Source organism: Abrus precatorius, unplaced genomic scaffold, assembly GCF_003935025.1.
Source record: "Abrus precatorius isolate BTA unplaced genomic scaffold, Abrus_2018 Scaffold3, whole genome shotgun sequence".
Taxonomy (NCBI): Eukaryota; Viridiplantae; Streptophyta; class Magnoliopsida; order Fabales; family Fabaceae; genus Abrus; species Abrus precatorius.
The window spans coordinates 18,400,504-18,413,811 of record NW_020874373.1 but is presented as its reverse complement, the minus strand read 5'-3'; the positions used below and the strand labels follow the sequence as shown (position 1 = coordinate 18,413,811).

General features: G+C 28.1%; 1 protein-coding gene across 1 annotated transcript; it reads right to left on the bottom strand.

The window, feature by feature from the left end:
• Positions 1–2,293: 2,293 nt before the first annotated feature.
• Positions 2,294–2,656, bottom strand: LOC113862279. Its single transcript, XM_027495369.1, has one exon. The coding sequence runs from the start codon at positions 2,654–2,656 to the stop codon at positions 2,294–2,296; it is 363 nt and encodes a 120-aa protein (XP_027351170.1).
• Between the last annotated feature and the right edge of the window lie 10,652 nt (positions 2,657–13,308).

Sequence of the window (13,308 nt, the reverse complement as noted above, 5' to 3'; positions counted from 1 at the left end):
AGTCATCCACTACATAGTGCTCCACTTGTCTTTGGTACTTTGGATTATGTTTGGATTAATGAAAATCAAATATAGTGGAATGCTTTTTTCATTTTATTCCATCAACTTTTTTTTTTTCATCCACCTTCAAATTTAAGGATACAGAATGGAACATTGGCTTTTTCCCGTTGTATGATAAAATTATCTAAACAATGAAGTAGTATTTTTAGGTCACTTTATTTTATTTCAATTTACTTGTCATCGTTAGGTACATAAACATAGCCTTAAGTTATACTTTCACTTTATCATGTCATATTCATTTGTCATGCACCCATCAATTAAGCATCAAATCTTGGTGTATATATGCGTTTAAATTTAGGTTGCTATGTCCTTCTCAGTAGTGCAACCAGTGTATCCGTAATAATTTTAAAGTGGAGCGCTAGAATTTTTTCTTGGCGAGTTTGTCGTCTCTTTGATCTTTCTTTAGATGTTTTGGCTCTTCCATTGCTTAATGATGTAGAATTTCGTATACTCGAGAAAGTACGATATTCATTCAATTAGTATTAACAAAACCTGTAAAAGTTATAGATGGGAGAGGTAACCTTGTTTGATAAAAATAAAATTATCCTTCTTGAATTTTCTTTCCCTAGAACAAATTTGGTTAGTTTAAATTTCTCTTGCTTCAATTACAAAAGTTCAAATTATTGATTCCTAATTCCTGAGGGTTAATTTCGAGAGAAAAGCATAACTCATTTTCATTATGAAGTTATAAATCTCAGACGCATCTCTTGTTTTGTTTAAAGTGTTATCAAACACGTTTCCAATATTAATATTTTTTTGAATACATATTTGATGCAAACAATTTGACCAACATAGATACTTGAGCCGGTGCTTTTATACAACTTAAATATTTAAATTGATATGTTAATATAAATCAACATACACAACTAAAATGAAATATATAATTTCATTTTATTTTGAAACTTTGATGTAAGAGAGCAAGTATTAATATTGTAAAATAATGTCTCTAAATACAGAATGCCCTATTCCCTCCGCACACAACACAAGCGGTAAGCCAGTAAGTACTAACACAGCAGACAAACAAAGCGACAACAATAATAATTTTATCCCATTAAATAAGATTATCACACTTCATTGAACTTGGTCCAAAACCAAAAACAGTACCACGTATAATAGATAATTTTTCGAATATTCCAAGGCTTTGTAAATATCTTGATAACTTTATTTTATTTTTTTATATATGCCGATATGTTCAAGATCAGCATAAAATTGTCAAGACAAAGAAACATTATTCTTCTCCAATAACTTAGTTTTGAACCTGATTACCAATTACATTTGAAGCGTTGAAGAAGGAGGTTGTGGGGTTATTGTTGAAGGACATCACAGAGGGACACTGCGAACGAAACTTCAATTAACCCCATATACACCAATAAAACAGAGATAGAAAATTAAAATTGAATCGAACAACAGTTGGTATAGCTCGTTCTATTTTATGCAAATGAAGTCCTCAAAATCTCAGAAACCAACAAGATTCACATATTATGACGCGTGATCTGCGGCCTAACCTTAATGTCTCGGACAATTCTTTTTCCTCTTAGAGCCTCAGCAGAATATTATTGGCTTCATCTGATTGACGATAAATCACAAGCAACAAAAGTAAGTGATGATAATAAGATGTAATTGTACTTTCTATCCTTCTAATTTAAATTATGTACAATTTTAACATTTTATATTTTCAGAATAAGTCAAGTTTTAATATTTAAATATATTTGTTTCTGTAATCAATTTTCTTCCGCTTGTAAACTTTAAAATCTTATTTTCCAATCAAATAGTGAAAGATGTCTGACAGCTTTCTAATATGAAATAAGTTTAAAATTTTAAAAGTAATTAATAAAATTTTGATAAATTGAATTGTTTTGTAGAATGTGAGAAAAATTTAAATTATTTGGTATTAACCTAAATTTTAAATAAAAATTTAAACTTCGTTGTAAAACAATAATTGAAAATTTGAATTCTAATAGTTAAAATAATTAAAGGATTCAACTTTCTCAAAAATTTGAAGAGTCTAAAATTCAACATGAACTAAAGGAAAATGAATTGATGTATAAAATTTAATAATAATAATAAACCAAAGTGAAGATAAAATTCTCTTTTTTTTTATGTCAAAAGATAAAATTGTTTAAATTGAGAAACAGAGACAAAGCGTAGGAAGCAAGAAGAAGAGAGAGGCTCACGTGGAAGATCCTTGTGCAACGTGATAGAGCCAATAATGAAACGGCCCAATTCGGTTAAGTTAGAGACAAGTGAAAGCGACATAGAACACAAGCACCAAAAGAGTAACCCAAGGCAACAACAGCAACCCACCGAGGAATGTGACCGACCCAAAAAGCATCAAGGCCAGAGATATACCCAGAAACAAAGACGCAAATGCAGCAGTTGAATCATGCGAGGACTCCAACGTTGTCCACCAAGGTTGTCTCTTAGGGTGTGGCAAAGAAGATGATGATGATGCAGTGGCAGTAGAAGAATATGGATACGAAGTGGGAAAAGGAAAGGGTAATGGAGGGAACTTGAGAGTGTGAATGATGACGGAACAAAGCTCGTATAAAACCCTCGATTGGTGGTCTTCACCTTCAATTTCGTGTCCGTGTCTCATGATTCTTATTGGTGAAACTGAATTCCAACTCAAAAGAAAAATAAGTAGCTTGAGCCTTGATGAATAGTAGAGGAACAAATAGGAAGAGAAATAAATAGTTTTATTAGTTGGAAAATGCTGACACAATGGCTCTAATACAATCTTTTCAATACACTCATTAATTTTATTAGTAGTTTATTACTTTTGGAACACTAGATTACTTGAGGGATTGTAACATGTAACGAGAATGAAGAAGGTTGGATTATTAATGGGAAGTTTAACTTTATCATCATAGATTTGTTTTAGACTTTAATTACAAATTATTGGATAACACTTATTCTATTATGGTAACGATTCATGAGTATGGGCACGAATGGGGTAAGGATGGAGTGGGGACAGTCTGTTTCAAAAATCGAGACTAATGGATAAGCTTTGGTATATGCGGCCAAAATATTGTTTCTTAAATATACTTTAGCACATTTTTAATTAATTTATTTTTAAAAAGAAAATATTTATCTCATAATTTCTTTAACACAATATTTTAAGTTCTTTTAAAATTTAACCAGTCATAAAAATATCTTTAAAAGTATACTTAAAATAGTTTACAATTAATGTTTTTTTATGACAGCTTTCTTTTACATTGCTTCACTATTGTTCGAGACTCTATTAAGATAAATATCAATTTTAGCGGATAAACAAATATTAGTTAAAATAAGAAATAATTAAAAAAACAGATATAAAATTTTAAGAAAATAAATTATAAATTTTTCTTAGTAGTTTACTGTATAGATAGCTATGAAAGATAATGGTATAGCTAAGAAAGAGTCATTTAAAAATATAATAAATTGAAATGCTTTTTTATTGGCTTATTGCGTACAAAGATAAGAAATATTACCACATTTTTATATAGTATAATTTAGTTGGTTAAGAGCGGTATAATTGCTACCCTCTCGCAAATTAAATTATATGCATATTACTTAATTTGTTGATGCACATAATTAAGCATAATACGATGAAAACAATCAACGAAATGAGTAAATTTTCACCATAAAATAAGAGGAAATCACAATTTTAGTCGTTTCAATGTTTTTTGAGCAAATCAAATTTTTTTCTAAATAAAGTAAAATTGCATTATACTCTTTATTATGTGCAATTATTAATCTTTTCAGTCTCTTCCATTACACAAACATTAGCCTCTTTCAACACACAAATTGAGTGAACATGTTAAAGTGTCGACCCAACGTGACGTATAGCTTATAATAACAACGTGAAATTGTGTTTTGGCTTATTAAATTCTTACTCAGAATCTATCAACCTGTCATGAAGAATCTTTAATCAATTAATTTGGTCTTAAAAGAATTTCTAATAAGTCAATATTTCCTTTGAAGATTTTCTAATTAGTAAACCTAGTCCTTATAGCCCAACAATTTCCTTCTCCTCCTCCTTTATTTCAAAATCATATAGCACCATTAAATATAGTGATTCACCCAAAATGCACCATCGTTAGAATTACTAGAACTAAATCACTAAATCCCAACATTGTTGCCACTATAATTCACCATCAACCTCTTATACTAACATCACCTATCAACTATGTTTTTTCCACTATTCTTTGTAATGTCAATCATACCTCTGAGTCATCACAAGTTAATTAAACCTTGAACAAAAAACACACCATTACCTTCCAATCACATAACGTTGCCTTATGTTTCCCATCCAAATCTCATCATTGTCACACTGGAATTTGTGACCAAATAAACAACTACCATGCTAAATTGCCCACCTCAACACTATACTTGTGAACCATCTTCATCAACTATGACACAGAAGAAGTATTTGAGATTTGATATATATTTTTTATTTTAGGATAATGGAGAAAATTGATTGATTAAAGATTATTTGGTGACCAGAAGAAGAAAAATGACATATTATTATTGACCCCTTAGCTAAGAGACTCGTGCCTATGATGTTTAAAAGACATGTTAAGAATACGAGTATAATGAGTTTTATTAATGTACTTTGTTAATGAGAGTTTATTTCTTATGTTATTTTTTTTTATGTAGAACCTTATACTTTGATTGACATGTATTTTTTTTTTCTTTTAATATACTTTTAGTATTTATTGACATATAGTTTTTATTTTGAGCCATTAATAATATATATAGTGACTTTTTTTATTGTAGATCTTTGCGTATATTAGTAAATTTGCATATATTAATTGCTAAATTTAAAAATTGGTGTAGTTAGAATTATCATGCCTAAGATTCGCATTATATTAGAGTTAAGAGATAGTTATACTTTAAAACTTGCTGTCATTGGGACTAAGGTGTTAGTAGTTGATGTTATATTAGAGCTGATGGATGTCTGGATACACTTCACACAAACAACTGGTCTATAGAATTAGTAATATTTGTAAATATAAAAAGTTTTATATTAATAAAAGATAAAACAGCTACCATGATTTAATATTATTTGACTTTTGTCAGACAAAGTAATCCTTAGAGATTACATTATCCGTCATGTATTTTTTAAAATGTAGCTACATTATAAAATTAGTCATTAAGTTAAAAGTTATTTTAAAAAATTAAAAAAAATTAGACAATTAATTTTACCTAAGTGAATGTTAAAATTATTTAATAATTTTTAATGAGTTACAATTAAATGCAACTTTTTACTTTCATAAAATGGAATAATTCATAGTTTAGACAAGGTGCATAAATAAGCTCAATAATATAACTGAATCATTTGTTTGTGCTTGAATATTAGCAAATTTATTAGTGTAGGTTAAAGTTCTCTTTTACTCACAAGTGTTGTTTGAACGACAACTACTATGACAAAGATCATGACATAAAAGGTAAGTCTAAAACATTATTTTCATTCTAATTTCATATAATCATATTTGAACTGTTTTTATTTATAGTAGATTGAGAATAATATTGATTGAAAATGGATGGAAAACAATTCATTTGTCAAAAGAGTATAAGGATGAAGTTAAAGAGTTTATTTGATTTTCAGCTAAGCATGAAGAGGATTATTGCAATGTGGAGCGCATTATGGGACAACAAATATTTTTTTTTTAAAATCTAAAACATATAAATGTTTTTAAGGAAATAAAGGAATTATTATCAAAGTTTATTTTAAAAAAAATTAAAAAAACATTTTAAAAAAATATAATTTTTAAAAACATAAATGAATTCTAGAGTCATTTATGTGTAACTAAAGTATTAGCACTCTCAATCTGAAGTAAAAGCAGATATACATAAGTTTCAACAATTTACAATATATAAAGGTAAAGATACTATATATTAGTATTATAAATGATTCTATTAATATGATTTAACTTAATAAATTAATTTCTTAATAATTATTTTTATTGATTGATAATATAATTATATTAATTAAAGTTAGAACACAATAAATTTATGAAGTTTTACGTTATTATTATAAATTGATATAACTATTTTATTTATTTATTATATGATTTTAAAATAAAATATAAAATTCACTAATAATGAAATAAAATATAAAATTAAATAAAATTAAATTAACTTTATATATACAAAGATAAAACAATCATAATGATAATAATACTAAGATAAATACAGTGAGATAAAATAAAAATTTAAATAAAAAATTTAATCCTGAAAGTTATTTATATCTGCTTCAATATCATTATGAATATTATTATTACAATGATGAAAGAAAATTAATTTTAAAAAAATAATAATAACAAATAATTTTCCTTGATCGAGATTCGGTTTTAATATACATATATACTAAATGATTTGGGTTAGCATTTAGAAAAAAAATTATTTTTATATTATTATCAATAATAAACATGACTTAAAAAAGAGACTTTAGAGTTTTCATTCAATAATCCAAATTTGAAAAATGAAACTTGAGCTTAGAAGGTTAATAGAGGCAGAGTTTGTGAAAACAAAATCAGCGCAGTGGTTCTCAGTGGCTAGTGCTTGGATTTTGATTCTAAAGTGTTGGTTTAGAGAGTGAAAAAAGAAAGAAAGAGAGAGAATGACAAAGATGGAGGAGAGGGAGAAAAAAAAAAGGTGGTGGTTGGAGGCATAGACATGCTAGAAGGGTAGGATAGTGACCATGTTGTGGTGGCATAGCATGGTAAGCGATGATGGTTTGAGGCGTATGGATGTTCGATCTATGCAATGAATCTAAGAGGTTATAAGGACGCGGTGACAGAGGTGACAAAACATGGTGATCAGCAGTTCTTGGACTTTGGGTTTATTTCAATACCATCCCATTTAACTGTCTTTGCACATTTTGGGATTGTAATTTTATTGCGTGAAATTTATATTCATGGTTTATGTGATTGAATGTGTACGAGGATTGCATTGAAAGTATGTAAATAGATTCAAACATAGGAACTAAAGTGATTTTTTAAATGTGGGTGAAGAAACTTGAAATTAATAAGTACACTATAAGAAAAATCGTTTATTTATGGCGGTTAAATTTTATGATTAGCGTTTTTAATCGCCTCTAAATATTTTTCCGGCAGTTATGAAACCGACATTAAAATTGGCGACGCAAAGCTAAATTTGTGGCGGTTTTGAACCACCGCTAAATTTTTAAATTTGTGGCGGTTTTGAACTGCCGCGGCAGTGTTCTATTTTTGGCGGGACAACGTTTTATTTTTGGCCGGCAATGCTTTATTTTTTACTCCCACACTTTTTTTCGTTTTATCTTCTACTGAGTTCTTTCTTTTGCTATTTGGTTCATATTTCATTTATTTTTTTACATCACAACATATATATTATATAATTTATAGTGTAGAATTGTTGGAGAAGAGTCATTTTTGGAGGAAGTGAAAATGATAGTAGAAGATTACCAATGTTGTCACGGTTAGAGAAAATATTTTGGCAATGACAGCAATGCGGCGGTGGCGGCAGGGGTAGCGGTGGCGGCAGTGGTGGCAGTGGCAAAGAAAATGGTGGAACTCATGAGACTAAGGTGGAGATGAATGATAACTTTGAGTGGCAGGGGTAGCGCTAAATACTGCCTATTTTGTGGCGATTCTATAAAACCGCCGCTAAATTCCGCATTTTTTGTGACAGTTACACAAAACTGTCGCTAAATCTTGTATTTTTTGCGGCAGTTACTAAAACCGACGTTAAATGTTATTTTCAAAATAATTTATTGGCAGTTATTATTAACCGCCACTAAATAACGTATTTCTTGTAGTGGTATTTAATGTTTATTATAAATATATATAGGAGGGATGGTAGTTTGATAGGACCATAATATTTATTTTACGGTTTTGACTAATATTTGGGTGTTATGAGTTGCGAGAGAGGTACCTATAACTCCTAATTCATTAAATTGTTGTGAGAACATGTGAAAATTTGTTATTGATACATTTTATGATAGATGACCTCATATATGATGTTCATGAGAGTTAAGTTGGACATTCATCTCTAGTTAAAGGTAATATAATATCATATTCATTATAAGTTTTAACACTTAATTCAATGATAATTCAATATAAATCAACATTTTTTGTTTTTCTCTTCCACTAGATAGATCAAAGATAATTTAATATATACACTGACATACACAAACTGCTCTTTTATTTCACCAGTCGAAGATAATTCATATGCACGTATATATACATGCATCAAATGTAATTAATATGAAACTCCAAGAGATGCATCATGCATTATAATGAAATTTCTCAACATGTATGCAAAAATGTAGTACATATATCTAATTATCAATGGATTTTCAAGTCCCAGATTGAAAGGAGCCAAAACTTGTTGAAAAAGGTAACAATAAAAAAAATTATTCTAAGTCTACAAGATTAAATGAGTTCATAGATTTTTCTCAAAACTTGTCAAAATAGGAATCGACAAGAAAAATTATTCTAAGTTCACGAGACTAGATGAGTTCATAGATTTTTCTCAAAACTTATCAAAACAGGAATCAACAAGAAAAATTATTCTAACTTGTCGAAACAAGAATCAACAAGAAAAATTATTCTAAGTCCACGAGATTAGATGAACTCACAGATTTTCTTCAAAACTTGTCAAAACAAGAATCGATAAGGAAAAATATTCTAAGTCCATAAGACTAAATGAGCTCAGATTTTTCTCAAAACTTGTCGAAATAAGAACCGACAAGGAAATTATTCTAAGTCCACAAGACTAGATGGGTTCACAAATTTTTCTCAAAACTTGTCAAAATATATGCTGAAGTAAAAATAATATATGTAACCATATGCTAATATTCTTTAGCATTGCAATATTCAACTCTTGCATATGTTAAATCATCTGAAGCTATATTTAGGGTTTTGTTTGCTAATTTATATTTTGTGTGCCACTCTATCTATGATAAAGCTATTTCTCTATCTCTTTAATTAAAGTGCTTCTTTACTTACACATGTGTCCATGTGTACGTGAAGTTAAGTATAGTAGTTGTAATGCTCTCATTTTATTATTCAAATTGCTTAATAATTTATAACGGAAGAAGAAAAATAAAATAATTTTGTTTTAAACTTATAGCGTGAAAATTTGGAGGAAAAGTTAAAACTTTCTCTTTTATTATTCAACTTATGAAAATGCAAATATATTTGAAATGATATACAATAAACAAGTTAGTTTGAGTTTTCCAAGTCAAAATACATAAATAGGACTTAGGGTTGAGGATCAACTCCTTTTACATGAAAATAAGTCTTTTACAATAAAAGGATGAAAAATGATGTCTTTAAGACCAAGTTTTTCTTGAGATCAAAAGGAAGCATGCAAGGTTTTCGCTTTTCGATGGAGGATATTGTCCAAAAGACCAAGTTCTTCTAGAGATCGAGTGGAAAGGATATCCAAGGTCGGATTCAAAAAAAGTTTTGAGAGAAAGGTTGTTTTCTAGTTGGGGAAGAGAGTGAGATAAGAATGATTACTTGCCTTGAAGTCTAAGTTTTAAAATGATAAACTCACTTAAATACTCTTTTTCTCAAGAATTCTCGCTTGAGCGAGAAAATCAAATAAAATCTGTTACACATTTACTGATAATTTTGCTTGAGTGAGATCATTCTCGCTTTAGTGAAAATCTACTAGAGAGCTCCTATTCCTGTTGCCTATTCTTACTTAAGCGAGACTTCTTTTTTTCTTGAGCGAGGTATTTCTCGTTTAAGCAAAAGCATAGATGGACAATCCTTATCCATTTTCGCTTGATCTAAAAACACTTTTTTTTTAGAAATCTTCCATTTTGAAAATAAAAGCAATAATAATAAAACAATAGGGTGTTACATATGATTGTGCATATGCTCGAAGCATAAGTGTGTTGGATGATGAAGCATGGTCGTGCTTGGTAGGATGTAAGGGTGTGTTTATCCTATTTTTCATCAATTCATGTCCAAAACACCTAAATAATCTATCATAGCTCTTAACATGTTAAACTGTGATAATCAATAGAATAATGATGCAAAACTCATTCAAATAACGATCAAGTACATAAAAATAGACTATAAAAATATGTCAAAATATAGACTTGTCAACTTTTATATTTGGTATTGAGATAGGTTGCTTTTACCTTTCAACACACAACACAAGTATGTTAACATTAGCATTTAGTTGTTTGTCTAATTTGAGCTTAATAGAAAAATTCAAGAATATGAATCACACACATCTTTATCAAAAGAAATATATACTCAAGATTCATTTGCTTGTGTTTAGGAAGTAAAGAGCATTGTTGCTGTGTCTGAATATTGAGATTGAGTCCTTATGCATTTCAAGTCTTTGGATATTGTTCTCGTTCATATAATGGAATGTCCTTATCTCATCCTTATTATAGTGAATTACAAAATTAAGTTACTATTTTAAAGTAACAAATAGACGAACAAAATAAAAAATTTAATGTAACGATGAATATTTTTATTCAGAACTTTTAAGGTTAACTACTTTCAGACTTAACTATGTTCAAATTTTATCAATAATATTGTTAAGTTGAATTATTTTATTAATATTACATACAAATTTTATTAAAATTTATATTTTTAACCTGATTTTAATTACTATATTTAAGGTGTCTGATCAAGAAAGTATACAACCAACTAATATGATTATTCATTCTCTTACAAATTCTCTACTCAAAGAGTAGTTCTCTTAGAAATAAGGAGTAATTAATTTATGATTTAAAAACATAATATATTTTATTTTAATTAGAATATTATTAGAAGTGTTACATTATGAGATTGTTATGTATGATTATTGATTTTAAGCAAATATCTTAATATTGTGATTTTTTAAATTTGTTATATTTATTAATTAAAAGTAATTTTTTTATAAAAATATTATATAATATACTGATAAATTAAAAAAATTAAGTACAATTTTAATTATAAGAATTATATAATTTTAAATGCATATATTTAAAGAGGATTCTAAAATTGCAAGCAATTTAGTAGAGTTTTAACGCCGTTAACGATAGTTTATAAACTGCGAGTAATCAATGGAAGTTATGAAACTACAGTAATTAACAGAGCTTATGAAATCGTGGATAATTAATGGAGGTTATGAAATCATGAGCAATTAACGGCGGTTATTAAACTACAACTATTTACACAAACTGCAGCTAATCAACAAAGGTTGAATAATAGTGGAGAATACAACAATTACCTACTATTGTCTAAAATGGCAAGTATTTAATGATGGTTTAAACTGTCGCCAATGTCGTGAGTAAACCATATTTTCTCGCTGAATAATGGATTTATTACAGTTGAATGTGTGAGGCTAATGATTGTATTTATAAGAGGATACATGCATGTCCAAATAATTATATTTTTTTTCAAAATTAATGTGTCTTTAAACATTTGTCCTAAGTCTAATGACTTGCAATATAAGACGAACGAATCAACTCCAAACAAAATTAATGTGTCTTTAAACTGTATTCTAATGCAAATAACACAAAACATATGGCATGACATGCAAACGAAAGGATTCAAAGTGGAAATAAAGGCAGGTTCTTGTTTTGTGGGTATAATATCAACTGTGATAGTTACTACAAGAGATTTTAATTCTTACAAATGTCAGGTAAGTGATACATATAACCCAAGTTAGATTAATATAATTACAATCAATTTAAATTTGTTCAACATGCTAATATATTTCTTAGAAAACACTGAATTTTGATTATTTTTCATGGAAATGATTACTCATAACTTTTCTTAATTTATTTTACTTTAAGGAATAATGTTAATTATACTACACTATTATTTGAATATCCATGTCAAAATCTAATTTTAACAAGTTCAAATGGATTAAGACAAAAGTATTTTAATGGAAACACTTATTTAAATATATATATATATATATATATATATATATAAAAATAAAAATAAAAATTTAACTTAAAATGTTATTAATTTTATGTTGTGTTTTTATCCATTTGGGAACATAAATTGTGAATATTACATGCTCGTATGCATAAAAGAGATTCTCACAATTGAAGAATATTTGATCCCATATATAATAAGTCACATGCATGTTTAATATCTATAATATTACTGTGAAATAACAATTTATTTTTCTCTTGCTTTGTGACATAATGCCTCCCTAACCTCAATATAAGTATTATAGCAGAAGCATATATATTATCTTAGCAAAGTTTAATCATTAAAATAAGTTTACACTTTTTAAGCTCTTTATTACAGCATATATATTAGCTTAAAAGAAGAGATGTTTTACTTAAAAGAAACCTTTTAAATTAATACAACTGTATTATTCTATAGCAAGATAACCAGTTTCTCTGAAAACGAAAAATATCATAAGTTAGCCCTTCTCAGCCGACATAAAATTGAAGGCTGAATCCTAGTACCATGTTCCAGCCAAATTAGTGTTGAATATTGATACGCGTGTGTTCTCTTTTCGAAAGTGTTGCTTAAGGAATATATATCCACATACTAGAAGCTGCAGTTGTGGAGAATTAATATCCATGACCAAGGATAATCCACTAACGGATAAGGTAACTATGTGGAAAATTCTCAGTGACGTTATGAAGCAGCTGGGATCATGATGTTATCGTCATCATTAAAACAACGTCATGAGGGTATTGCTGATGCTGGGACAGAATCAGATTCACCATTCCACTCCTCTTACAACTTGTAATACCACACGAAGATAGAATAGCACAGGTAGATATGATTATTGCCTTTTATAATTATCTGCATAACTTAAGATACAATTCACTTTCTATTTAGTTTTAAATTAATTATTAAATATTTTTCAGCTGTAGGCATAAATTAATTTAAATCACTTATTTTTGTTAAAATATGTACTGTATATTAAAAATAAGAGAATGATTTTTCAACTATAGAATAATTAAGTCCTCGGTACCTGTTTGTAATCACTCATTTTTATCAAAATTTTAGAAGATAAACAATTATTTTTTTGTAAATTTAAACCATTCTAAATATGTTATTAGTTCTAGTGTTCGTGTTTGTGTACCAGCTAGAGTAGATTCTTTCTATGCTAATATATAACTTGATTATAACTTGAAAGAATGATCAAGTATATTTGAACCTTGACTAATTCTATCCATTATATAGCAAGATTTTTTAAATAAAAGCAAACAAGACAGATGTGTCCGTAACATTATATACAATGAATCCAACCATTGTGGTAGCTTCTGCGTTTCATGCAAAATTTCTGTCTATAAAA